Source organism: Eleutherodactylus coqui, chromosome 11, assembly GCF_035609145.1.
Source record: "Eleutherodactylus coqui strain aEleCoq1 chromosome 11, aEleCoq1.hap1, whole genome shotgun sequence".
In the NCBI taxonomy this organism is placed as follows: domain Eukaryota; kingdom Metazoa; phylum Chordata; class Amphibia; order Anura; family Eleutherodactylidae; genus Eleutherodactylus; species Eleutherodactylus coqui.
The window spans coordinates 79,660,642-79,688,609 of record NC_089847.1 but is presented as its reverse complement, the minus strand read 5'-3'; the positions used below and the strand labels follow the sequence as shown (position 1 = coordinate 79,688,609).

Genomic DNA, 27,968 nt, shown 5'->3' with positions numbered 1-27,968 from the left:
CCTGCCCGCCTGTGCTTGTCCACGTGTCCGTTGTTAAGTGGACCGTGGCAGTAACCGCGTTGGTGAGGGCGCGTACAATGTTGCGGGAGACGTGGTCGTGCAGGGCTGGGACGGCACATCGGGAAAAGTAGTGGCGACTGGGAACTGAGTAGCGCGGGGCCGCCGCCTCCATGATACTTTTGAAGGACTCCGTTTCCACAACCCTATACGGCAGCATCTCAAGGCTGATGAATTTTGCTACGCGGACGGTTAACGTTTGAGCGTGCGGGTGCGTGGCGGCGTACTTGCGCTTGCGCTCCAACAGTTGCGCAAGCGACGGCTGGACGGTGCGCTGAACTACACTGGTGGATGGGGCCGAGGACAGCAGAGGTGAGGGTGTGGGTGCAGGCCATGAGGCGGTAGTGCCCGTGTCCTGAGAGGGGGGTTGCATCTCAGTGACAGGTTGGGGCACAGGGGGAGAGGCAGGGGTGCAAACCGGAGGCGGTGAACGGCCTTCGTCCCACCTTGTGGGGTGCTTGGCCATCATATGTCTGCGCATGCTGGTGGTGGTGAGGCTGTTGGTGTTGGCTCCCCGGCTGAGCTTTGCGCGACAAAGGTTGCACACCACTGTTCGTCGGTCGTCAGGCGTCTCTGTGAAAAACTGCCAGACCTTAGAGCACCTCGGCCTCTGCAGGGTTGCATGGCGCGAGGGGGCGCTTTGGGAAACAGTTGGTGGATTATTCGGTCTGGCCCTGCCTCTACCCCTGGCCACCGCACTGCCTCTTGCAACCTGCCCTGCTGCTGCCCGTGCCTCCCCCTCTGAAGACCTGTCCTGTGTAGGCGTTGCACACCAGGTGGGGTCAGTCACCTCATCGTCCTGCTGCTCTTCCTCCGAATCCTCTGTGCGCTGCTCCCTCGGACTTACTGCCCTTACTACTACCTCACTGCAAGACAACTGTGTCTCATCGTCATCGTCCTCCTCACACACAGAAAGTTCTTGAGACAGTTGGCGGAAGTCCCCAGCCTCTTCCCCCGGACCCCGGGAACTTTCGAATGGTTGGGCATCAGTGACGATAAACTCCTCTGGTGGGAGAGGAACCACTCCTGCCCAATCTAAGCAGGGGCCCGAGAACAGTTCCTGGGAGTGTTCCCGCTCCTGAGCAGGTGTCATTGTAGTGGAGTGAGGAGGCTGGGAGGAAGGAGGAGCAGCAGACAGAGGATTCGGATTTGCAGCAGTGGACGGCGCAGAACTGCGGGTGGACGATAGGTTGCTCGAAGCACTTTCTGCCATCCAGGACAGGACCTGCTCACACTGCTCATTTTCTAATAACCGTCTCCCGCGTGGACCCATTAATTGGGCGATGAATGTGGGGACGCCAGAAACGTGCCTCTCTCCTAATCGCGCAGCAGTCGGCTGCGACACACCTGGATCAGGAGCTCGGCCTGTGCCCACACCCTGACTTGGCCCTCCGCGTCCTCGGCCGCGTCCACGTCCTCTAGGCCTACCCCTACCCCTCAGCATGCTGTATTACCAGTGATTTGATTTCACAGGCAGGAAATAAATTGGCGCAAGACTGCAGGCCAAATATAATTTTTTCCCTTTTTTGAAAACGAAAGGCCCCACTGCCTCTATTGAATGAATAATCTAAGTTTAATAACTGTGCTGTGTCCCTGCTAATGTGTCACAGAACTTGAGGGTAGCAGAGTTATTAACTCTGGCAGAGCAGGTATTTTTTTCCCAATTAAGGAAAGCAAATGGCGAAGCCAGCAGTAAACCGTAGCTGGGTGCGTCTGATTTTTTAACGTTGTACACGCAGCTCACACGTGTCCACAGCCCTTAGGACGGACAGAGGCAGGACAAATAGATTTCGTTTCCCTTTTTTTACACCAAAAGGACCCACTGCGTATATTCAATGAATAACAACTGTGTTGTGGCCCTGCCTACACAATTCTTTCCCTGTAGTATCAATGGAGGGTGCAATGCTCTGCAGAGGCGATTTTGAGAAGAAAAAAAATATGCAGCACTGCTAACAGCAGCCAGCACAGTACTGCACACGGTTAAATATGGCCCTAGAAAGGACCGTTGAGGTTCTTGAAGGCTACACTCACTCCTAACACTCTCCCTGCCTATCCAACACTTCTGTCCCTAATGCCGGGTGCAACGCTCTGCAGAGGCGATTTTGAGAAAGAAAAAAAAAAGGCACTGCTAACAGCAGCCAACACACAGGTATTACTGGCCCTAATAAGGACCTTTGGGGTTCTTGAAGCCTACACTAACTGCTATTTCTCTCCCTACAGCAGCTCCGGTACCAGCAGCACTGTCCCTCATCTAACTCACAAGGCATCTGAGGCGAGCCGCGGGAGGGGCCGACTTTTATATTCGGGTGACATCTGATCTTCCCAGCCACTCACAGCAGGGGGGTGGTATAGGGCTTGAACGTCACAGGGGGAAGTTGTAATGCCTTCCCTGTCTTTCAATTGGCCAGAAAAGCGCGCTAACGTCTCAGGGAAGGAAGTGAAAGTAACCGGAACACCGCATGGTGTTCGTTACGAATAACGAACATCTCGAACACCCTAATATTCGCACGAATATCAAGCTCGGACGAATACGTTCGCTCATCTCTAGCTAGGACCTTTGCCATGTCTGGCTATGGGGAGCTAGGGGTGTGACAGGCGTCCCCCCTGTCAAAACCCTAGCTTCCTGGAGGCGTCAAGATACAATAATACCGATTTACTAATCCTGCCTAACAGACAGTGTACTTAGAAGAGGCAGAGTAAAAGTATGGCAAATATATTTACCGCATCTGGTACAATAACAATAAGTGCAAGTTGCACTTGAGAGGCTCCGGTGCAACTTAGAACTCATTCACACGAGTGCTTTGCCTCTGTTCTGGCTTCCCATCTCTGTTCTGCTTCTGGAGCAGAGAAGAGAAACTAAATTGAGACTGTTGATGACTTAGGGCTCATGCCCGCAGGTGTGTGCATAAACAGCTGCATTAATTACACAGTGTTTTACCGCTGTGGGGGCCGGCTATGGCCGCAATAGTGCACTGCGCATGATGGCGCATCTCACGCACGCTATCATGCGCAGTGTGATTTTTTTTATTTTGTTTTTTTAATTCCTCGCTGTATCTCAATGTATTGCATACGGACAGAGTTGAATACACAATCCATTACGAGCAATATGGCTGTACAAGTGTAACACATTGTGAAAAATAGAGCAAGCTGCGATCCTTTTCACACGTGTTCCTACCGGCAATGTATAAACGCTAATGTCATTGGATCAATGAAAATCAATGTACTTTCATTGACTCCATTCACTGCGCACTACACTGGCGTGCATCGTGTGCTTAATACACAGTGAGATCACACTCGTAGGCATGAGCCCTTAGGGAGAAAGTGCATTACACAGCAATTCAAAGAACACCAAAGAGAAAAACCCATGTCTCACCCAGTGCAGGTATAATACTATTATTTGTGCCTGGAGAAGTGTTGTGTTTTGGATAGACCTGTTAATACAGCTAGATGTGTTCAGTCCTGAAAGGTTTACTGCTGTGGCAATGGTAGAGTTCGTTCCTCTGTTGGTGATAAATAGAGATGAGCGAGCGTACTCGGCCACGCCCCTTTTTCGCCTGAGCGCCGCGATTTTCGAGTACTTCCGTACTTGGGCGAAAAGATTCGGGGGGCGCCGTGGGTGAGTGGGGGGTTGCAGCGGGGAGTTAGGGGGAGAGAGCGAGGACTCCCCCCTGTTCCCCGCTGCTACCTCCGCTCTGCCACGCCTCCGGGCGTGAATCTTTTCACCCGAGTACAGAAGTACTCGAAAATCGCGGGGCTCGATCGAGTAATTACTCGAAACGAGTAGGTTCGCTCATCTCTAGTGATAAATATGGTCATAAAAAGGTGAATAAGTAGCAGCAAGCGAGCTACAGGGGCCTTCAAAAGTAGTTTTGCTGCAAGAAAAGATCTACAGCAAGAAAAATCCCATTATCTCAGGCACTGTGCAACTCCCAGTAGAGTATTTTAATGGGTGGAAACCTAATGCCTTCAATGTGTTTCTACTTATCTCTTGCATGCATTTCCCATCACCATGGACGCAGAAAGCACTACTGTCCACTGGGAGCCATACAACAAGAAACTACAGAAGGAATCAATGAAACACATGCAGCGGCTTGTTGGCACCATCAAGCAGAAGAGTTACGACTGCTTTATTAACCTGTTCCCAATATGTATGGCCCAGGGTTTGCAGACTGTACACAGGTCAGTGTAATTTAAAAGGATTGAATATAGTTAAACCCATCACGTGAAAAATGTTTAACCCCACATAAGCCGGGACTAATGTTAGAATAGCACTAACTATTGTCTCTTATGTCCACCTCAGCAGATGTTCCAAGGTGGTCACATATGCTCAGTCTTGCTTCTCTCTGTGCTCCACTGGGTCTGTGGAAGGATCTCTGGTGTGGGAAGCAGTTGCTTTTAAAACGGCTGCATCTGTGACTTCAGAAGAAATGCTGAGCGAGTGTTACTGCAAAGAAGTGAGACTGAGGAAGTGTGACCACCTTGGAACATTTAATGAGGAGGAATCGACACTAAAAAGTTCAATAGAACCAGCGCAAGTGGAATATCTGGGGGTAGAAATACAAAAATGTTCAAGTCCAGTTTATAACTAAACTATTTTTAGTGCGATAACCGCTTTAGGCAGAATCCAGGACGGATTTTGCCTCTAAAACCACAGTCAAGTCGATTGTACACATGGGCAAAATCAACATGTAAAATTTCCAATGCGCATTCACGTTAAAATGAAATTTTTTCCACAATGTAGATTTCAAATCCATATTGTGAGCAAAGGGACATGTATGCCTATCCAAATGAATGGTATGTGGAATTCGCTGCAAAATATGCTGTTGTGAACATAACTCATAGAATTGTAGAGTTAGAAGAGACATCCGGAGTCATCTGGTCCAACCCCCTGCTCAGTGCAGGGTCACTAAATCATCCCAGACAGATATTTGTCCAGCCTTTGTTTAAACACTTCCATTAAAGGAGAACTCACCACCTCCCGCAGTAACCTGTTCCACTCATCGATCACCCTCACTGTCAGACAGTTTTTTCTAATATCTAGTTTGTGTCTCCTCCCTTTCAGTTTCATCCCATTGCTTCTAGTCTTTCCTTGTGCAAATGAGAATAGGGCTGCTCCCTCTGCACTGTGTATTAAGTCTCCTTTCAACCTCCTTTTTTGCAAGCTAAATATTCCTAGATCCTTTAACTGTTCCTCATATGACATGATTTTCAGACCGCTCACCATCTTGGTAACTCTTCTCTGAACTTGCTCCAGTTTGTCTATCTAATTTTTAAAGTGGGGTGCCCAGAACTGGACACAGTATTCCAGATGAGGTCTGACTAAGGAAGAGTAGAGGGGGATAATTACCTCATGTGATCTAGACTTTATGCTTCTCTTAATACATCCCAGAATTGTGTTTGCCTCTTTGGCTGCTGCATCACATTGTTGACTCGTGTTCAGTCTATGATCTATTAGTATACCCAAGTCTTTTTCACATGTGCTGTTGCTTAGCCCAATTCCTCCCATTCTGTATGTGCTTTTTTTTTCATTTTTCTTGCACAGATGTAGGACTCTGCATTTCTCATTGTTAAAAATGAAACAATGACTGCACATATGTTCCACTGCTCCTTTCATTGCAATAGTGCACTGGTAATTGCCAAGTACGAGAGCTCAGCCTTCTCCAGCACTGAAATGAATGGAGCCACGGAGAACATATGCGACCGCTGTTTCATTCATTCAGGAAAACCCTTTTTTAAGATCCCAGCGGTTGGACCCCCACTAAAGCTATCCCCTATCATGTGGATAGGGAATAACTTTAAAACTTTCATTACAACTTGCCCATAAGGCAACGCCCACCCAACTATGACTATTGTTAAAACATAACTTAGAAATATTAATGTTAAAATTACCTGACTTACTTTTAAAACCAGTTAGCTCTTCCATATTGGTAATGAGTATACAGCAGCCATATCAATGCATAGTGTGGAGGACGCACAAAACTAGTCTCATAGGAGTTTGAAAGCACAGTAACTGCTAATTAAAATAACTACAACCTCAGAGGGGAGGGGAGGACTCAGTACACGGTGAAACATGTCAGGGGGACTTTTGTGGTAATTTTTATTCAGTTACCGTACTTTCAATATCCCATGAGACTAGTTTTGTGGGCCCTCACACTATGCATTGATATTAGGAGTGCTGTATACTCATTGACCATATGGAAACCTTATCTGTGGTTTTAACATTAATAAAAAGTAGATTAGACTTACTGGTAATCAGGTTTTCAGGAAGTTACCACAATAACACGACCTGAGATTGCCTCCTGATAGGACAGGAACATAAAGGTTTAAAGTTCCCCACTTTTCCACCCTCCTCAGTGGTTTATAATGGACAGACAAGGGTAGGAGACTAACTAAAATACCTAAGCACAGTAAAGTATTTGGGAGAAAATGTATGGGTGCTGCAGTGAAGACTTCCTGGAAACCCCGATTATAGGGTTAATCCACCTTTTCCTTGTTGTCTCCTCGACAGAACCACTTAAGACATACCCAACGAAGTTAAATAAGGAAGGGGCTACAGCCAAGAGGACCTGGTTGTGGCCAAAGGCTAAATCCTCATCTGCCCGAATATCTAGCCTATAATGCTTAGTAAAGGTGTGCAGTTTTTACCATATAGCTGCTTTACATATCTGCTCTATGGAAGCTGAGGCCCGTTCTGCCCAAAAAGTGGACATTGGCCTAGTAGAGTGGGCTTTAAGCCCTTCCGGGATAGTTTTATCTAGCGCTGCATAGGCTTCGGTGATGGCTAGGCAGGGCCATCTAGCAACAGAGCTTTTAGCTGTCTTCTTCCCATTATTGTGGCCAAAGAACTGGAAGAGCAGATTCTTGTACAGCCTCCACTGACTTGTGGAACTAAAGTACAGCTCTCCTAACATCAAGTCAGTGAAACTTCTGCTCTTGCTCATTTTTTGGGTTATTACAGAAAGAGGTAATTATTATATCCTGGGACCTATAGAAGGATGATGCTACCTTAGCACAAATGAGGTATTTTTGGAAAATGATCTTTTCGGTGACCCTACAGAATGTGTGATGGACTGATAAGGCTTGAGCTCACTTACCCTCCATTCCAAAGTGATGCCTACTAAGAAAGCTGCCTTTAGGGTCAAGGCTCTAATGGGAATAGAGTCTAGGGGTTTGAACGAAGTCAAAGAGAAGGCTCTCAGAACCCAGTCCAAGTTCCATGAGAAAAAATTAAAAGGGGACCAAAAAAAAAAAAAAAAAAAAAGAACACACAAAATGTCCATAAAAACTTACTATTGTGCTAGTGCAAGAGGGCTAGTAATGCACCTATCCCTCAGCATGCAGACAGCCAAATTGCTAATAGGTTAATTTTAGGTTTTAACCTTTCTGCTGCTTTTAGGAATTTAGGGATCCATTTAACGCCTGCTGGCTTAGTGTTATAGAATACACTGGATCCTTAGGCCGCCTGCACACGGCAGAGCCAGGTTTCCGCACCGGATTCCGTCTCGGACCGCGGCTGGCGACCCTACGTACCTGTACTTTCTCTTTTTCTGTATTGAAGATGGTCACAGCGAGCCCCTGTCGGACATGCGCAGTGCAGTTTTTTTTGCGGGTGCACTGCGAATTTGAAGGTTAAATTCAATTAGGAAGGTGGGGAAAAGGCTGTGAGGTGGGATTGTGTATTTTTCACGCTCAGATCCCCGTCCGTGTGTGAAAACCCCCCCGAATTTAAGGATTATCCGTGCGGGCCGTATTATGCCCGTGGACATGAAGCGAACTTCGTGTGCTAAGAGATAGGCCCATGTCTAGGCCATGTTGAAGAAAGTTTATTGATTAGCAGTAGGTCTGGGGATATGAACAAGGCAATTTTTTCCATCACACCATGGAGCAAATTTCTCTAGGTTTTGATGTAGATTGTTAGTTGTATCTTTTCTACTAGATAAAAGCGTTTGCGTCACCCTCTCTGAAAAGCCCCTACCCATCAGCATGGACTTCAGTATCCATGCTGAGAAATGTTTGGGTAGGTCAGGGGACCCTGGGTCCAGACAGGTTGGCAGGTGCACTGGCTCCTGCATATTTGGGCTTTTCAATAGGCTGAACCAGCTTCTCCTGGGTCAGAAAGCGCCTTGGCCACAGCAAGGAGGAATAAGCCCTAGGATAACTGTCCTTGCAGCGACGCAGGAGACTATCTTCAGGGAGTGAGAAACAGTCTCTGCTACCTCTGATCTGTGGTAAGCACCTTTAATCTTCAGGGCAGGAGCTCCAAGAACATCTCTTCTGGAACCTACCTGACAGGGGAGGGGGAGGAAGATCTTTAAACCTATGTGTGTTCCTGTCCTATCAGGAGGAAGTGCTCTCAGATGGTTCCATCGTGAAGACAACAGGGAAAAAAAGGGTACTAAAAAATCAAATAAACCTGACGCTGTGGGAGGGGGGGGGGGGGGGTCGTTCTTTTTTGGGAAGTATAAAATTAATTACTTGGCACAACCACGTTAGCATAATTCACAAGTAAGATGCTCATCCTTTTTAAAAGCTAAAAAGGAACCGGCTATTTGACCATACTGTGTAAAACTAGAAAACGCCCATTCGTGATGCAAATAAGCTAACCGGTATTCTTTTGGTCACAGTTAAAACAAGGTACTGTAAACTGCTTATGCACCTGCACACCATTTGAAAACCAAATCATAAATGCTCATATTTCTCTTTGCTTTAACAATCCCAGATCATCACACGTTCATGTAAAACTGTACTGAGGATTAGGTACTATGGCGCATGCCAGCTGTGGCCACTGAACGGCTGTAGTAGTGACATGCTGGCTATTTGCAAATAAAAACTGGGAGGATCGTAGCCAACACTAGCGCACCAAGGATAATGAGGTTCTTAGTGCACTTTTTTTTTTTAACATACTGTATGTAGTTCCTTTTATATTAAAAGGTTGAAAGTTACTCCCAACAACTGTAGTGGAGAGTAGGATTAGACCAAAGATAAAATATCTATTTCACTGTACAAGGACATTACGCTGCAGTGCCGTGACTCATCACACTAGTTATTTTCTCTTCTATCTTGCACGTATGTAACCTCTGAATGTCTCTAGCCTCACCGCATGACACACTTGCATTATATGACGCATACGAAGTCCCTCCGCCCCTGACCCTCTCCAGCGAAGAGAAAAGATAGCACCTCGATCCTGCTCTACAGCCAAGACTTCGTCAGCAGAATGCAGTGACCCGGATGGAAGGAAATTCTATAGTTAACCTTATCACATGCTTATACGACTTTACGGTCATATCCTTTACACCCATATAGGGCATATGCTAGGTTTTATTTAAAAAAAAAAAAAAAAAAAGGCTTGTTGGTCAGAATAAACTAGAACTCAGAAAGCAACAAACCGGAAGGTATCTCACTTTGGTTCTTTCTAGTGTGCACACACTGAGTCTTAAATCGGGAAGGGATGCAAAATACCCCAGACCCTGTTTGAGAAAATTGATCCAGAACAGTTGGCGTCCCTGGGTGGGCGTAGACCGTGATCCACCAGCTGGCCCGGACATTGGAGGGATCGGGAGACCAGACGCTGTAGGTCCCATGTATACAACACAGTAAGATAACCAAGTTTTCTACCTGTGTAACTGACTCCGTGGCTGTCTGTCTTCCTGTCTCTAGTCTGACGGTCAAAGACAGGTAATTTAGTCTTGTCTACTCCAAGATACCACGTAACCCGTTAATAAGGGGTATTTTGTATGCCGTAATTGTCTCGAGGCGGTTATTGGGGAAATCTGAGGACCAAGAGACTATTTGGGAGGGTAAACTTGGAATAGGCGTACTCAAGGGTATAATAGAGCACGTTATGTTCGTAAACACTTAGAGGGTGATGCCGGGATTATAGCCGCGGTGCATGACGGCTGGTTACGCTGAATATTGTTGAGGTCCTGGTCAGTACCGATATAACAGTCGGTCAGTGTGTTCAGTCCAATGTCATGTCTGAAGTGTGTTCTGGTAATTCACAAGCGTAAACCCTGAGGAGGGTAGGCTGTTGCGGAGGTAGGAGAGACGTATACTTTAAGCCACTGTGGTTATTCTCCAGTAAATCAGTCTGTCCGTTTTGTTAAGAAGCGATAAAGGACGCAACACAATCCACTCCCTCCCAGCAACTAAATTACATGCTCTAAGAAGTGGGACAAGATTAGGAAGGTTGCAAGTTGGAAAGGGATAGAGGGGGTTAGGTGGTTCTTTCCCTGATTTTCCCTTAGGGTCATCTGATAGAACTCCAATGCAGAAAGATCATGATTGTTATAATCTGTTCTTTTATGAGATGTTTGCCTCACTCTGTTTTTCCTTTTTCTCTTTTAAGCTAAAAAGAGACATATTACGGCAAGGAATATAAGGTTAAAAGTGGTGCGACTACTGCTAGGGGATTGCTAATAACCTTTGTTTGTAGGAATACAAGAGCAGAACCCTGGTCAGTCATTGACATGTGATATCTCTATACAATAAGTAGTGTTCACTTTGCTTCAGCCCTAAATGTTGTAAACCAAAACCACGAATGCCTAAATTCATATTGAGTTCAGAAGAACTCAGGAAGGGGAGGGAAAAAAAAACAGACCATGTCTTTCTTATGAACATTAGCTGTATGAAGACCCTTGTTCAAGGTCTGTCTATAAATAATTTGTTAAAAGTTTGTGGATCCTGGTAATGTTTGCATCTACACATCTGATACGATGCAGAACACAATACAAATGTGGGGTTTATCAAATGTATGGTTATTTGTGTGTGGATAAGAAAACTACTGCATATTGGATGGATTGGTGAAGACAGGGAAAGTGTGAGATGTACATGATTGACGAAGACTGCTAGCATATTATGTACAAATTCATTTTCATGAATTGGATTAATAGTATATTAGGGATCATCACAGAAGCGGTCCATATGCCTGGTCCTTTAGGCTGTGTTCACACGAGGCAGAATTGCTGCGGAATTTTTGCCTACACTCTTAAGCCCAAAGCAGCAAAGTGGACAAGATTTGCAAAAATCTCATCCACACGCTGTGGACAGTCCACGCCGAAACAGACAGACATGCCGCGGATTTGAATTCCGTGTGGAATGTCAATTGTATCGCCGTTTCCACTGCCGTCTCTCTCTATTGGGAGCGCTTCCCGTAGCAGAATACAGGTGGACAAGACGCTTCAAACCTGTGCCAAATGGCGTGGGTTTTGAAGCTGCCTTTCTGCTGCGAAAGTCTCGTGGAAGTTCCGTGCGGTCCCGCTGCAGACATTCTGCGAGATTTTCATCCCATGTGAACCCAGCCTTATACTCCTTAAAACAAACATTAAAGTTCCAAGAGCTGGAAAGAACAAACAAAACTCAGTTTGTGTCTACTCTTTAATACCACATGTATTTGCAATATATATATAGAATTGTTCCACAGAAACTTAAAAATTAAAATAATTTTTTTTTGTCAGACAACTCCAATAATAAAAAACATTGTTCCTGTGATAAACAGCTACTTTACAGGTTTATTTGTGAATACTTCATCAGCTTACTCCCTTCTCCAGTCTAAAAGTAACAAAGCAACTCTTTTTAAACATTTTTATAGTGACACACAGTGAATAGTTAGAAGCTCAGTGCAACACAAAAATCACATTAATAAGACGATCCACCCTGCTAGAGAACAAATACAAGCCCAGCCTGATCACCCCGACACAACAGTGGATTACGTGGAGAGGTCTACAGGATCTATTCTGTGAAACCACATTTCCTATCATTTGGGGTCATTGTGCAGAGCTGCTACAAGACAGATATTAGCCAACTGATTTGATAAATGGATGGTCTAATATCCATTGGAGGGGGGGGGGGGGAGACGGGGGACGGAACACGGCAAAAGATTTATTTTTTTAAGCCAGGCTGAGAAATGATTTAGATTCCCGTGATCAGCGAGAATTTGAACAACCATTGTTCAGTCAAATGCATGGAATGACTAACAAATTAATCATTCATTGGTTCAGTCATTAAGTTTCTATATGCATAAAAGCTAAGCGATGAACTGCATGTTTACACGAGCCAATCCATCAACCAAGAGCTGTCCGTTTACTGTGAATCGAGGTGGGCTGGCCAGAACGATCCCTCCATTCACTAAGCGATGATCACTCCTGTGCAAAAGCACCCTAAGACAGCTTAAGCACGGTCGAGAAAATAGTGTAGCATTGCGAGACGCACAAATCTCGCATGAATATGAACCACACTCTTTTGAATGGGGTCATATACATACAGTAAAACAAACAAACAAAAAACGCATTTCCTTTCTTTGGGCACCCTCTCGGAACATAGACCCTTGTTTTCAATGGGGCTGGCAAAGCATTGCACGGCATGCACGCAAGGTTTCCCACTGAAGCCAATGGGAGACTCTGCGAACATTTTAGCCGTGGTGGCTCACCACTTCCCTGAAGTGATGCAAGGTGTTAACAAAAAAATAAATAAGCCTTGTAGTCGCAGGATTGTTGCACATTGGCGAGCACAATATCGAGCAGTGTCACAGCCCAATATCGCACTCGCCAATCTGAAATTAGCCTTAGAGTGGAGTTTAGAGTGAACTAAATCTGCATGTTTAACACACGGATTTCACTCTCAATTTTGGTGCAGACAGAGTCAGATTTTAGGCATTGCAATGAAGTAGATAGCATATTCGCAACAGATTGGGAGGAGGTTTTTATTTAGTTTATTTAGTAAACGCTCCAAGTGAATGGGTTTGTTAAACCAGTCACTAATGTTGTATTGTACTCCGATGACGACTTGCAGTGCAGATTCTGCAACGTATGCAAAGGTGTAAAGTCATCCTAAATTTGAACCTATTCCTTTCTCATGAGGCAAGTGGAACCTATCTGATACATACAGAACTACCCTGTATGTTATGCTGGATCAGATAGGAGAATCAACCATTGTAATATGTTCCACAGATTTTATGGCTATTATGTGATCACCACAGAATTTTGCTAACCACTGACTCTCCCAGCTTTATTCCATTGTTGTGTTGAGCCTACGATCTTATTTAGAAATAAATCTCAAGGCTGGTTTACTACATGTTAAAGTTATAGAGTCTGCCACAGGCTCTCTGTCCATTAAACCAGTAACAGCACTGGGTAGTAGAATTCAACAAATGTAGAAACATACCTTTGTTGCCAGTGATAAGTCCAATTGCAGAGAAAATTAAATTTTATCGCATATGCAAATGAGTTCCCAGGTGCCCTGTGGGCAGTCTCAAGCAAGTACTCAGGCTCTTCGCTAAACTCTACCCCACCCCTTTCCCTAGACTGTTGACTTATCCAGCCTTGTCCGACATCTTATTCGCTATTGAATTTGCACGCATGTGCAGTGCCAAGCAGGAATGGGACATGTATAGCAAGTCACTGGGGCTGTTACCACAGCCAGGAGAGTACTGAACATGCGCCGTTCCAGGATATGAAAGTTTACAGTGCCAAACAAAGCGACAAAACAAGTTTGGAGCAGTCAATCTCCGCCATGGGTGAGGCATGGAATAAGGTTTACTGAAGAGTCCAAGCACTTATTACCTAGCTGGGGCCTGTCCAATAGGCACTTGAAAGCTCATTTGCATATATAAGAGATCCCAAAAACTTGACTCCAATAAAAAGCATGTTTTAATGTTTACGCCTCCTACCAATACAGTTTTAGGTTAATGAGCTGAAAGCAACAGATGGAACAATCCTGACACTAAAGAACGATGCAATGTTATCCCTTTGAGAAAGTTATCTCTCCAACAGCCAGGGAGGAAAAAGATACGATACAAGCAGAGTGGAAGAGAGGGACAACTTAGAAGTCTGTTAACATACCAGAAAACAGAAGCAACTCTCAATAACTTTTTTTAGTAACTTAACACATTTCTACACTTATATTTCTATACAGAGAATTAAATTAAATTCTGGTTTATTAAATAAAATTTGGTTGTGGTTTAAAAAAACCTCCAATATATTGGTTAATGTGGCCATATGTGGAACAGAATAGTAAATCGGACTAAGTAGCTGGATAGAAAAAGACCAAGGAAGAGTTTAAAAGGGTGAGGAGCACGAGAGGGCAGTGTGTGCACTGGGGCGAGAGGCAGCAAAGGCAAATCTTTAGAGAAGCCTAACAATAAATAACTTTAATAAAGATGAATTTAGTTAAAGAGGATGAAGTATGTCTGCAAGAAGGACCAAGGCGGGAGGGAACGTGTGTAGGAAGTGAAATTGAAACTAAGTGAAATTGAAACTAAAGCTGAATGAAGAGGTAAGAGCAGATGTGCCATTGCATTACAATAAGTGACAGCAGACTAAAGAATTAGCAGATTATGTAGTGGCCTTGTTTCAAATCACCCTGTTTGAGGCAGATAGGAGAGGTGAATGTGTACAACGCAGGAACTAGTTACGGGTTGCTAGGTCCCCACCCAACTCTTCAGGATGTAGAAAACAAGGAATTTTTACAATCCATGACTATGCTGACAGACACTCTCTTCCTGCTAGAGAGGAACCATGTACACACAGGTATACATGAAATACATGCATACAAAAGGTTCCTGTGAGCTATATAAAGGCAGCCAATTTACCAAGTAGTAATGAGATATGTAGCCAGTGTGTATACTGTAAGACCCTCCCAGCCCACCCACCCAACATTGTGATCCTTCATTCTGTTTTCTTCTTCAGTGCTGCTGGAAGTTTTGCTTGAATCCTACAAGGGAGAGAAGAAGAAAAAAATATTTTAGTGCTCAAAGTATGATTATAAGAACTGAGACACAAACAAGCAAAAGTATTCAAGACAATTATGAATAAAATCCATTGAGTAATGTTAACGACTCAGTAAGCAAAATACTTAAGCTTCTGGAAATTGCTGAAGAGAGGTGGTGGGGGATCCAGAAATGTATCCCACTTGTATCCCACAGAGGGGGGCATATCTCTCGGGCCCCTGCCAACTCAACTTCTCAGCAGCAATATCCAAAGTGTAAGTGTGTGGCGCAGAGGGTGACACCTTTACCATCTACAGAAGCCTATAAGACAGCTTGCACTCTGTCACTTCCATATTATGTGAGTAGCATGCACACTGGACAGGCAGTGGCGTAAAACCAGAAGGAGGTAGTAAAATGAGACATTAGGTAAATTATTAAGTGATCCAGCATAGCTAGTACTGACATACATAATTTCCTTTCCATCCTGCAGCCACCCATCAATTGGGCTTTAGCCCTGCCCCTGAAATAATTAGGACAGGTGTTAGTAGCTGACTAGAGATGAGCGAACGTGCTCGGCCACGCCCCTTTTTCGCCCGAATACCGCGATTTCCGAGTACTTCACTACTCGGGTGAAAAGTACTCGGGTGCGCCGGGGGGCGGGGAGAGGCGTGGCGGCGTGGGGGGTAGCAGCGGGGAACAGGGGGGAGCCCTCTCTCTCTCTCTCCCCCCCCACTCCCCGCTGCAACCCCCCGCGCCACGACGGCGACCCCCGAATTTTTTCGCCCGAGTACGGAAGTACTCGAAAATCGCGGTATTCGGGCGAAAAAGGGGCGTGGCCGAGCACGTTCGCTCAGCTCTATAGCTGACACATTATACCCTATATATACTCTTTCCATTTCCCATGTGTTCTCTAGTCCTACCTCTAGTAGGCCAGGTGGTGAATGACTTCGTTATGCACATGCGGCATGTGACAATATGTTGCTATGCAGTCATTTTCTTGTCCTTGTTTAAGCAGGTATTGAATCATATGTGCTGGCTGTTGTATCAGCACACTGAAACTTCCTTCAGGAAGCCCAATTGGATTGCTATGCAAGAAACTATTGCATTGCTATGAAGGAAGCTTCATTGGATTGCTATGTAACTATGCACTCTGCTTTTAGCACATGTTAATCATTCAGCATCCACTTTGATGAACACTTTCCTTCTAGCTCCATTCTTGGGAGGAGTCTGGGAGTGTTTTTCTCTCCCTGTACTGGGTGGCGCTCGTTATAAAAGTGTAGCTAGCGCTAATTAATGGGAGCTACGCTTTTAATTGCAGGCACAAAACCCATTGATTTCAATAAGAGCTGCACCCATTACAAGTGCCAGCCACTACACAGGAGTCGGAGCAGTGGTTCTGCTCAGACTCCAGTGTAGTCCGGCGGGCACTGCCTGGATAACCCCTTTAAGCCAGGAGATGCCTGTTAAAAGTATACAGGTTACCACAACCAAATATGCATTTTCTGAATTACCAAGGCAGACCAGGTGTGTGCAATAAATCATACTCTTCTGGCCCAAGAGAATCTTTTTCCCACTAGATTTGAGCCAGGGCCAGTTGTGAAAATTACTAACAACTCCTTGAGTACTTATGCAAGCTTCTGAATTGTGCTACCGATTGAGAACTCTTCAGATGACTGCCAAGAAAGTTTGGTGGTCCCTACTGAAAAGGGCCAAAAGGTCCATTAAGGTTCATGGCGAAAACCTTGTGACATTCAAGGGTTAAAAACAAGCAGAGCATACACGCTCATGTAAAAAATATATATATAATCTTCCAAAAAAAAAAAAAATTTCTTAATTGTCCCAATGAATCACTTCCTTATGCTATAAATATAACTAAATACTAAGGCCTCATGTCCACGGGCAAAAGAAGAATTAAAATCCGCAGCGGATTTTAACTCTTCTCCTGCCCGCGGATCCGCATCCCATAGGGATGCATTGACCACCCGCGGGTAGATAAATACCCGCGGATGGTCAATAAGTGATTTTAAAAAAAATGGAGCATGTAAAAATCTGGACCATGCTCCATTTTCGTGCGGGTCTCCCGCGGGCTTCTATTGAAGCCTACGGAAGCCGTCCGGATCCGCGGGAGACACACACACACACAAAAATAAAAAAAAAAAATAAAAATTTACTCACCCGCTCCGGTTCTTCCCTTCGCCGCGGCGCCATCTTCTCTCCATCGCAGCCGGATCTTTTTTCTTCGGGCCAGCACATGCGCAGGGCACGTCACCGACGTCATCCTGCGCATCCGCCGAGCCGAAGAAAGAAGATCCGGCCGCAACAGAGAGAAGATGACGCCACGGCGAAAAGGAGATCTGGAGCGGGCGGGAGGTAAGTTTATTCTTATTTATTCTCATTTTCAGCGCTCATGTCCGCGGGGCAAACATGGCAAACACTGCCTTGACGCATGGAGAGGTTGTTATAAAAATAAAAACTGCCCTGAAAAATTTAGGAAGGTGCAGGGAAGTTGGGTGAGATTCTTCCCAATCATTAATAACCTTGAGAGGCTAATGACTATTATAGAAAGTCTCACTTGAGCAGATAAGCGAGGTATATACCCGATAGACCTACATAGTAACAACGATGAACTATGTAATAACCTTCATTCTACATGTGGCTATTTGTAGGATTCTGCATGTTTGTTTTTGCTCGTTTTCTTTGACAAAAAATAAACAAAAACAAATAAACTCGCAGGCTTGCTACAGGGCAACCAGAGGATCTGTCAAATACCTTCTATCCTGAATTTTCTCCAGGGTGGGTATGATCAGGGCCTCTGCCCCAACACCATGAAAGTGCAAATCGCAAACAGTTTGAGCTTTACAAACTTAGTCGCTATCAAACCACCCCCTGCTTTGCCGTTTTTGAAAACCCATGCTGAAGTGGAGAGCTCTAAAACTTGAACTAGCCCCAAAGTGTGATCTAGTGCTAGTACTAAATAGAATGTCCCTCCAGCCCTTTAAGCTCCCTGCAAGGTTACTTTGAAATTCCTGTATCTCAAAAGTAGGTTTCCTCTTGGCAATAACAACCACTAAAAGACCTAGGGACCTACAGGCATTATGAATCAGGAAGTCATACTTGAGGTTCTTCAGAACAGTATAGTCCTGAGAAGTCCCATCATTTATGCACAAGGTTATTTTTTTCTGTCAGTTTAAAAGAGAATTGTGACCTTTGCAGGGAAGGAAAGTTTCAAAGGCCTCACTGTCAAGATTGATTATAGAGGCCATCACTGTATCGTACATTGCCGAGTGTACAACCTTTTATGAATATGAAAGTCCACTCTACGCGAGCAATGTCCCCATGGGCTAACAGGAACCAGGTTTCCATTACAAAAAAAATAAAAATATGTTGATCAGCCTTATAGATCTCTCCCTATACATTCATCCACCACTATAGGGTAAGCATTCAAGCCATTTGGAAGGAGTCTTGGTCTCGTTATTTAATCTCCCAACCTAACAGAATCTTGATCTATCCAAATTGCATGTGCTTCAGTAGGACGTAAAGGGCAAGATATGATTTTACTTACCGTAAAGCATCTTTCGTTTTCCTGGCAGCAGCACAGGAAAAGCTTTCCACTGAATAAATATTCTACCAGAGCTTGGATTTTTAAATTACACAAGTGACCGTGGGAGATGAGAGGAATAAGAGCTCCTAATTCACAGGGTTGGGACTATAGGCCCATTTAGACAGGATGAGTGTAGGGCAAACGATGCCTGACACTTGTCCCCGCACATAGCTCCCGTGCACCTGCATAGGTGCTAGTATCGCTGGCTTGCAGCGGGGAGGCTGGAGGAGATTTCTCTCCTCGCGCTTCCCCACCCCTCTGCATTGCCTTAGCATAGCGACCATTCAGTAACACAGCTGCTGTTCATTACTGAAGGCTGCCATTTACATTGAGCGATTAAAATAGTTGATGCTGCATGGACGGTGAGCAGATCGACGATTGCTCAGTGTAAATAGCAGCTGTTCAGTAATGAACAGCCGCTGTGTTATGTCAATGGAGAGCGGCAGGGGAGCGCAATGAGTGTAATCTCCTCCTGCCGCCCCACTGTGAGCCAGTGATACTAGCTCCTGTGCAGCAGCACGAGAACTAGTATGAGCGGGGGCGAGTGTTGGGCATAGTTTGCCCGACACTCGCCCTCTCTAAATGGGCCTTTAAGCGCCAACAATTGTATGTGCTGCTACCAGGTCTACATGGAAAGAGGATTTATGGCAAGTAAATAAAATCATATCTCTATAGAAATAATGAGAAGTGTGAGCACTTTAGGAAAAACTATTTAAGGGGTAGGACAGTTACAAAGTTTCTGTCAAATGAATGCTAATCAAATATAATTACGGTTCGTAAGGTGGTTCTGCTTTGAATTTTGTGTCTGTAGCTCTATAAACCCTCTTCTCCCGGACTTCAGGAGTGTCTATTCCCTGGTTGCCGTGGATACGATCTGTAGTCATTCCAGCACTACAGGTCTTGCAGGGCAGCGCTTAGTGGGGACAAGCACAGGAAGGAAATAGAGCAAGGAATTGTGGTAAATGTAGTTTCAAGCTGCATGTCAGCAGGGATGCGGCAGCCAAGAGCAATATGTGGAAACATTAGAAGTGGATATGGTGGTAATGGCTGCACATAAACATGACAAACACCTTTCATATCCAGATTTTTAGAAAAATTTGCTTTACAACCGGGAAAAAGCTTTATACAAGAAATAATTGTTGCTCCTGTTGGGATCCAGTTTTAGCTACTGCAGTACCAAAGTATATTCTATAGCTACTGACCAAACCCAATTGAGTAATTTTCAGTATGGGAGTATAAAACTAGATGCCCCGGTGACTTTCTTCGTTACCTTACTTTATGATACACAGCGCTTTATTTTTAGGCAAGCATTTTTTTAGGCGTCTTTTCACATTTAGAAGAAGTTTTAAAGTTTAGTTTCGAGTTTAACTTTTTGCATAGTCAAAATCTAAAATACTTTATATGTAGGGAGTGTGACCTATGCAGAGGAGCTATGCTTGTGTTTAATAGTACTTATAAAAATACAAGGGAAAAGAAACAAATCCTGCAAGAACAATTCTTTAAAAAAAAAACAAACCCAGACACGTAGGCAAAACAATACCCCTAGAAGTACAGTTGTCAAAATACAAAAGCCAGATACTAAGTATTAGATAGGCACAACTATTCAAGTGGATATGAAAGGGCTGCCGAATAGTCCAGGTGATGCAAATATGGCGAACCAGAAGAGTCAAAGGGCATCAAAAGCATCTCTGGTGTCTGTAGGTGGCATGAATGTTCTCCTACAAAAGGAGTGACACCCTTCTCACTACCTCAATAGAGAATAAATTTGGAGGGAGTATGCATTTTATAAAACAGCTATAAACAGAATGTGTGCTTTAGAATTTGTTCTGCGGTATATCAGTAGTAAAACAGAAAGGCTTAACACCAAATTGTCTACTGAAGAGTATTTAGCAAGCCTAGGGTTTGTTGCTAAAGAGCTGGAACAACAGGACAGGTCTAACAAATACGCAAATGGTCTGGTGGAGTAGCATATAGTGAGGAAACCACTCAACTGGAGTAATTTAGTGTTTGACAAGTTTACAAAGTGTCGTAAGATGCCTAGGTCTGGTGCATTTGCAGTAACTATGCAAACCCGCAAGACTTGGTAAAAAACAGCAAAAAAATCAGCCCAATAAGAACTATGCTGCTTTGCACAACAAACTGGAGACCTATAATGCTTACAACATAAAGACAGCTGCCCATAGCAGGTTCGGAGAGGCAGAGATTGTGCACACTGCAGGAAAGCTGAGCCTGTGAAGAAAACCCCTTCCCTATAATAGGCATTCAGCTTTCCTAGCAACTAGGACATCGCGATGTCTTATCAAGCAGTGGATTGTAAAAAGGCTACATTTCAGCCTCGATTTACAGTGGTAAAAACAAACATTTGATGAAAATACATTGCAAGATTGAGGAGACACACAGGCCATTACATGAGCATAGGTTGTCTGTATAGTTAGGTATGCATTAAGGCCTCATGTCCACTCAAAAAATACAATCCGCGCAGAATCTGCCGTGGATTTCCACGGCGGATTCGCTTTAAATGGCATTTGTTTGGATGCAGATATCCGCACACATTGCTATCAATGTGATAGCAATGTTGCCGATCCGCGGCAAATTGAGCATGCCGCGTTTTCTCCCACGCATGAAAAACGCAATTCTTTTAAAATGCCATCCGCGGGTGCAAAAATCAATTTAATGGACCGGTGGATGGCAATGATTCCCTGTGGGCAAAATCCGCTGTGGATTCCGCAATTCCATTTATCCAGTGGACATGAGGCCTAAGGCCCGATTCAGATAGCTGTATGCGAGATACAGCTGAGATTTTCAGGCGCAACTCACATTTCAACAGCACATGAACACTCGTCCGTGCACGGTCTAATCTCCATGGATCGTGGACATTGCATATCCTATTCTCATCCATGACAAGGACATGGAGTGATTTCCCCCCCCCCTCCCTCCCTCCCACCCTCCCCCTCTCACACACAGACCATAATAGCCTTGTAGGTTCTAACAGGCCCAAGTGCTGACCATGAAATAGACAGCACAGACATAAAAGGGGGCGATCTGAATAAAACCTTAGAGCAGGATCCTATCCCTATTCTGATGTTTTGGGAATAAATTCTCTTATTTATTGACTGTAAAATTATTTTCTAAAGTCAAACCAAGTTGAACTTACTTCTCAGTTATAGATTTCATGTGACTTTGTACCAGAGATACATAATGATCAATCTGTACCTATGAGAAAAAGTAGTGAGGAAAAATTAAAACCATTGAAGGATATCTGTAGTAAAATACAAGTTAAAGTTGCAGGACGATATGACACTTCAGAAAGAATGTTGTATTCTAATGAGCAACCATTATGTCTGGTCCTCTGGAGTAACAGTTTTCAGTAGGTCTCCACTCTTGTTAAGGTGCATTTACAGACACACATGATCGCTCAAAATTCATCATCAGAAACTGACGGTTTTGAGGGATCATTTTGCATAGGTAGTAATAGGCTAATAAGCCCTTTAGTACTTCATTTGCATGTATTTAGAGAACGGTTCGTGGTCTGTTCTCTAAAAACATTCCTATTGTTCTCCAGTGGGACAGCAGCTGTTAACCAATGTCATCAGCATGTAGTCCATCTTATCAGCAATGATGGATTTTAAGCTGAACTCTGATGGACGAAAAGTGTAAGTTAAAGGGGTTGTCCGGCCATAAACATATCTCATTACTTCCGTTTGCACATTTCCATGCACTTTGTAATGTACATTGTGCATTGAAAATGTTGCAAACAGAAGTTATTCACTTACCTTTAGGGTGCCCCCCCCCCCCCCCCCGTGTTGACCCTCGGTCGTCCGTGGTTACGACAAGAAATCGTCTGGTTTTCTTGTCGGGCCGGCAGCAGCTATCGTCGGCGCGGGAACGCACCTCTTCCCCTCCGCGCATGCGCAGTCCTTCGTTCTTCCGCCGGGACCGCGCTCTTTACCTAATCATTGCAGGGGACGCGCGCCGCCGGTGGCGCATGCGCAGTACACTCACTTCCTGGTTTCATATACCAGAGCGGAGTGAGTGACTGCCTGCCGCTGCTGCTTGGAGAAGAGCCAAGGAGACACCATCGGGACTTGAAAAGTATGTGGAAGGGGAGAAGGGGAGAAATGTTGTAAATGTTGGAGAGGAGGAGTTGGAGGGGTGGAGAGGGAGAGATAGATGGATGGATGTGTGCAGGGGGGGGGGGGGGGTGCAGTGATGTGTGTGTGTGTGTGTGTGTTCGTGGTGTCTGGAGACCGGCTGTCAGAAGTCCCGGGGGAAGGGGGGGGGGGGGTGGATGGATGTGTGCAAGGGGGGGGGGGGGGTGCAGTGATGCGTGTGTGCATGGACCCGGCTGACAGAAGGGGGGGGGGGGGGTGTCATTGTGAGAGGGGCACTATGAGGGCATGTGTGTGTGGGGAAATGTTTTACTTTACTTTAGCAGGGGGTGGGGCCTGGGCGGAGAGAGACTGTAGAGCAGTTCAATAGAGGTAGGCGTGTCGTGGGCAGGGCTAGGACGTGAGCTGAGGGGAATCCTGCCTTTTCATGCCTCTTACTACCATCGGGAGCGCGCACACAGAAGGAGAGCGCAGAACATTGTGGGAAGGCAGCACAGAGGCGCCATCTTTGAAAGCTGCAGTGAAGACCAGAATCTAAGGTAAGAAACTGACATTGCAGCTGATCTGCCGGCCGGTTTGAGCCCCTGTATGCTGTCTGTTACTATCCTTACTGAAAGGGAAGCAGCAGCATTATAAAAAAATTTTACCCTGTGTGGCCGGACAACCCCTTTAAGTGCACACATTTACATACAATTATCACTCAAAAGATGGCTTGAGCGATAATCGTGTGTAAGAGGGCCTTTAGTACAGGGTCCAAAGTAGGGTAACCCTCTCTATTATCCATATGGCCCAATGGGATCAATTGGAATAGTTGAAGGGATTTCCTGACAGATTACATGATATGACACACTTTAAGCTCTGTGTCTCTAATTAACCTACCTTGTATTTCTCATACACAACTGGAGCAGTGAATGCAATCAAGACTCCTAAAAGAACACAGGGGAACACAATAAGTCACTGAAGTCTATCTTTAGGTACATAGCTAGCTTCAAGAATGGTTTCTTACCAAGAATGAGAAGTGTGATCCCATTAAACACAGCTCCAACATAGGTCATCAGCCACATGAGAAGAGCAAACTGGTAGGAGAAAGTTTGCAGAGACATTTCAGTATTTTCCATATGGAAGCCACCAGACATTACCCTTCTATTTAGCATATTAAAATATTTTCTAGTCGTTACATTTTATTGAAGTGAAGATAGCTGCATATTGCTTTGTTTTACATAACAAGCACAGCACTTATATCTATTTTTTCACATTACAGGATAGGAGAGTGAACCACCACAACAATATAATTCATGGGATTTTTCACCTTGAGGGAATCTATGAGGTCCTCCACAAGAAAAAGTCTGATGATGTACTTCAGAGCACGGTTGACATGAGCAAGAGATGCATTTGCGGTCTTCTGAAGCTTTTCAGAGGACAAAGTGATATCCTTGTCCAGCAGAGACCTGGGAAATAAAACAATGTATGTCACTCATTTATGTTTCACTGTTAGGCACGATGTAAAAGTGATTTTTTATTATATTTTCGGTTCATTACAACGTCCAACAAGAAGGTTCACTAGGCAAATGTTAAAAGCATAAGATAGGGACGGCGCCTTGGGAGGCGAGAACACTAAAGTAATAATTGAGGGGGACTGTCCAATCCACTTGCGATCCATTCAGCGGAGAGCTGCAATAATGAACAAAAATCCCCCCCCTCCCCCCCCCGCCCAATCAAGACATGATTGGGGGGTGGGGGGGTTGTCACACAATGAATATAAGGAAGAGTTCTATTGCGCTCCAAGCAAAATGAAATGCGTTGTACTCACTCGGGAGAGGAGAGGAACCCAGTATACACCGGGTAAATAACTTCCCCCTCTTGGTCCGGGAAGGCCTTGTATAATAATGCTGTAGGTCCTACATCCTATGCCAGGTATAACCGGGTCTACAGCCAATCCGTGCGGTTAGTTTATTGAAGAGATAACAGAAGGTCTCTCCACCTGGGGAGTTCTAAGTACATACAACGCGTTTCAGCAGAACAAGCCTTTTTCAAATATACAATACAATAAATAGTATATATAACCATCTAATACACATACCCTCCAATGAGTTCCATGTGATGGGCGGCGCCATTACTCTGACGTGGACAGGGCAGGACTAAATGTCACATGTTCGATGTCTTGGTCTAGAGATACACGTGTATTTGCAATGTAGGGCGCCATTGCAATGACGTGGAGGGGACGGAGCCAAGGTCACATGGCGAGCGTCACCTGTGTACACTTACAATGTGCGGCGTCATTATGGTGACAGAGGGGGTGGGGCCAAAGTCACGTGACAGACGTCACCTGATCGGCATCCCAGTACAAGGCACATGAAGGGGCGGGACCAAAGTCACGTGATGGGCGTCACATGATTGGCATTCCACCCCAATGTGCATGAAGGGGGCAAAGGTATGTGTATTAGATGGTTATATATACTGTTTATTGTATTTGTATTGTATGCTTGAAAAAGGCTTGTTCTGTTGAAACGCGTTGTATGTACATAGGACTCCCCAGGTGGAGAGTCCTTCTGTTACCTATTATACAAGGCCTTCCTGGACCAAGAGAGGGGGAGGGAGTTATTTACCCAGTGTATACTGGGTCCCTTTCCTCTCCCAAGTGAGCACAACTCATTTCACTTTGCTAGGCAAGTGTTTGCTTTGATAATTGTTCCAGTTCTAAGCAAAAATGATATGTCAACTACAGCAACAAGTCATAGGTAGTGATTTATCACAAAAATATGACTTCTAATTAATGGAAGACTGACTTAGGCATCTTTCACATGAGCGACGCGCTTTGACGCTGGCTACATCGCTGGCAAAGTTTGAGTGAATGAAGAATAGCTGCAAGCTTCAGCCGCATTCCGAGTTTCAAGAGCAGGATCTGTGAAAACTATAATTTGCTGGGGCAGTTTACTGTTAAGAAAATAATTGTCCATACACCTTCTATCATACTTGTCCAGACATGAGCTGTAGAAGTACAATATAACCTTGGTAACCGTATAGGCCAATAGCCTTTAGTAATTTAGAACACACATAGATCTCGAAGGAACTTATATTTAAAGTGACCTCTAAGTTACTCACTTCACCCCCAACCCCACTAGATCGATTGCTGTCATACTCTGTATGGGTCTGCTATGTATATTGCAGTCATTTCCATGCAGTGCAGCCACCTGCGATACTTCGACATCATCTTGATTTTTAGATTTTCCCTTGCTGGGAGTGGTAATCATTATCCTTTGCATAATTTTGGTTTTTTTAAACTTATTTAAGAGAATACATAGTCACTGAGGACAAGCCATCTCCTTCATTATAACTGTATGAGAGGAACATTAACCATCAGCAATAATGTGAAAGAGGTTTCTGCCACCTCCTCTAGTGAAGAAACTGGAGTCCAGTCTGTGTAATCCCATTATACAGGAAGCCCTGGTGACCGAAACCATGACCCCTTGAGAGAACAGAGACAGGCAGTTCCCAGGTGGTCACCATGAGATCACATGACCCAAATGAAGAGAATTTCCAGATTGGTTACACAATGAAGAAAAAAAAAAAAAAAGTGTGTCTAACTTACTTAACATTTAGGGTAAGGATTTACACTGGCTCTTGAATAGGCACTACTATAAAACTTATTGTACAACAAAAACAAACAAAACTTACTTGAAAGGATGCCCCTCATCAGTCTTCTGGACGGCTTGCATGACAGCCTTATAGACACGGAAGCTAATTGTAACGGTGAGTAGGGCTAAAATCAGATAGGAAATAACACTAATGATGCTGAAGGCTGCAAGTGACAAGAGCAGAACCATTGCAGCTCCAAAAACCATTCCAGATTTCTTCACATCTCTCCAGAAAAGCAGGTCGTGAACTAAGAAAGAGAAATGGATAGTTATTAATTAACATACTCTGAGTATTCGATAATCTGCACAGCCTGGTATCCAGTAAAGTAGTCTTACTTATGCCTTAGTTATGCCTCGAGAATGAATAAAAAAAAAATAAAAAAAATTCTGTTTGGATACCAATATTTATGCTGCATGAACTGCTTTCAGACGTCTGTAATTTGGATACAACTTAAGAGTCTGAAAGCGATCTTAGTCACATGTCACTTGGCTGCCAGGTACGTAGTACTGACAACAGCTTAGACTGACTGACACACAGATCTACTTTACAGCATAGCGTAAAACTAGTTAAACACATGTGAGAGATAACACTGAGGAATAAGTGTAATAAAAGGGCAGCCATAGCCAATAATCAGGAAGATAGTTAACGATAAGATCCGGTAATTAAACCAGTTCAGTCAGACTATGCTGCTCCTAGATCAGGGCTATATAGTATGGGGAAATGTCAACTCTGGACTTCTCACTATGTGAGAGTAGGACTCTCCTTACAAGGGTAGTGCTTCCCCTGCCTCTCTAAGCAGAGACTAACAACTGCTTTGCATTGTTTAATTGCACTTATTAGCCGGTTAAGAGATCCGCTTAAGGGTCCTTTTACGCTCATGATGATCAATCCTATGCTTTCAGATAGACAGGAGTGATAATGGTTCAGTGAATGGTGACAGATCTCCTTCCACCTACTTCCAGTCACAGATGAACTGCCTGTATACACAGGCTGATCAGCATTTGATTTTTATGCCTGAATAAACCTGATGAATTATAAGCAAAAGAATGGTAGTTCAGTTGCTGGCAATGTTTACACTGAATGACCATCTACAGCTTTGCATGAACCAGCAATAATCTGAAAGATTATACACTGTAAACTTGCATGTATTGTGCATCGCTTCCTATGCCATTCACCCCGGTCGGAGAAAACAAAAACACACTTTCTCTGAAGAGAAGCTAAGAGGGCATGCAAGTACCATACACAGGGTTACTATTAAAGACCCTTCCAACATTCTATAGAACCAAAACAGTAAGGCCCAATATCCACAAGCGGACTTGAACTGCAGAATCCACACGGACAATCCACAGTTAAAGTCGCCCATAGAGAAACACGGGCGTCCGCAGATAAATTAAGCATGCGGATTTGTTTTGTGGACCTTTTGGTACTGTAAACAAATCACAGCATACTCCATTTCAGTGCAGTTCCTGCATAGAGGGCTTGAACTCCTGCTTTCGCAGGAGCGTTTTTTAAAAAGGCTCCACTGCACACGTGTGGCGACACACCGGCCGGCGCTTCCACACACACATCCGCAGTGCAGAAAATAGAAGACCCGGACGGGTAATCAGTGTCCTCGGCCAGTGTGGATTCCATTGCGGGCTCCTGCACATAGAATCCGATCCACCCGTGGACATGAGATAGACAATATATGTAGTAGCAGAGAGCTGGGATTAAAGTTTCTGACTGCAGATTCTTGCGACGTCACCATAATGCGAGCACCCGTAGAGCGCAAAAACTACTGGTAGTTTATGCAAAAGGGAAAGTTCTGTGAGACACCTGTAGTCTGGGGACAAGTGCATTGGGTTTGTGCAAAGGCTCACATATA

General features: G+C 44.5%; 1 protein-coding gene and 1 long non-coding RNA gene across 3 annotated transcripts in view; one reads left to right on the top strand and one right to left on the bottom strand.

The window, feature by feature from the left end:
- The first annotated feature begins 4,070 nt into the window (after nucleotides 1-4,070).
- Nucleotides 4,071-23,941, top strand: LOC136582026 (uncharacterized). The gene is made up of 2 exons (XR_010787126.1): nucleotides 4,071-4,236; nucleotides 23,730-23,941. It is a non-coding gene; the product is annotated as an uncharacterized lncRNA (long non-coding RNA).
- The window catches only part of RTN3 (reticulon 3), a 39,483-nt gene continuing 22,927 nt past the window's right edge, over nucleotides 11,413-27,968 (bottom strand). For both annotated transcript variants that reach the window (XM_066582761.1, XM_066582762.1), the window contains exons 3-8: nucleotides 26,144-26,351; nucleotides 23,778-23,916; nucleotides 23,475-23,544; nucleotides 23,348-23,394; nucleotides 21,514-21,572; nucleotides 11,413-14,763 (exon numbers count right to left, since the gene is read on the bottom strand). In XM_066582761.1, the coding sequence (XP_066438858.1) occupies nucleotides 14,718-14,763; nucleotides 21,514-21,572; nucleotides 23,348-23,394; nucleotides 23,475-23,544; nucleotides 23,778-23,916; nucleotides 26,144-26,351 (569 nt within the window). In that variant the 3' untranslated portion in view covers nucleotides 11,413-14,717. The remainder of the gene's footprint in view (nucleotides 14,764-21,513; nucleotides 21,573-23,347; nucleotides 23,395-23,474; nucleotides 23,545-23,777; nucleotides 23,917-26,143; nucleotides 26,352-27,968) is intronic.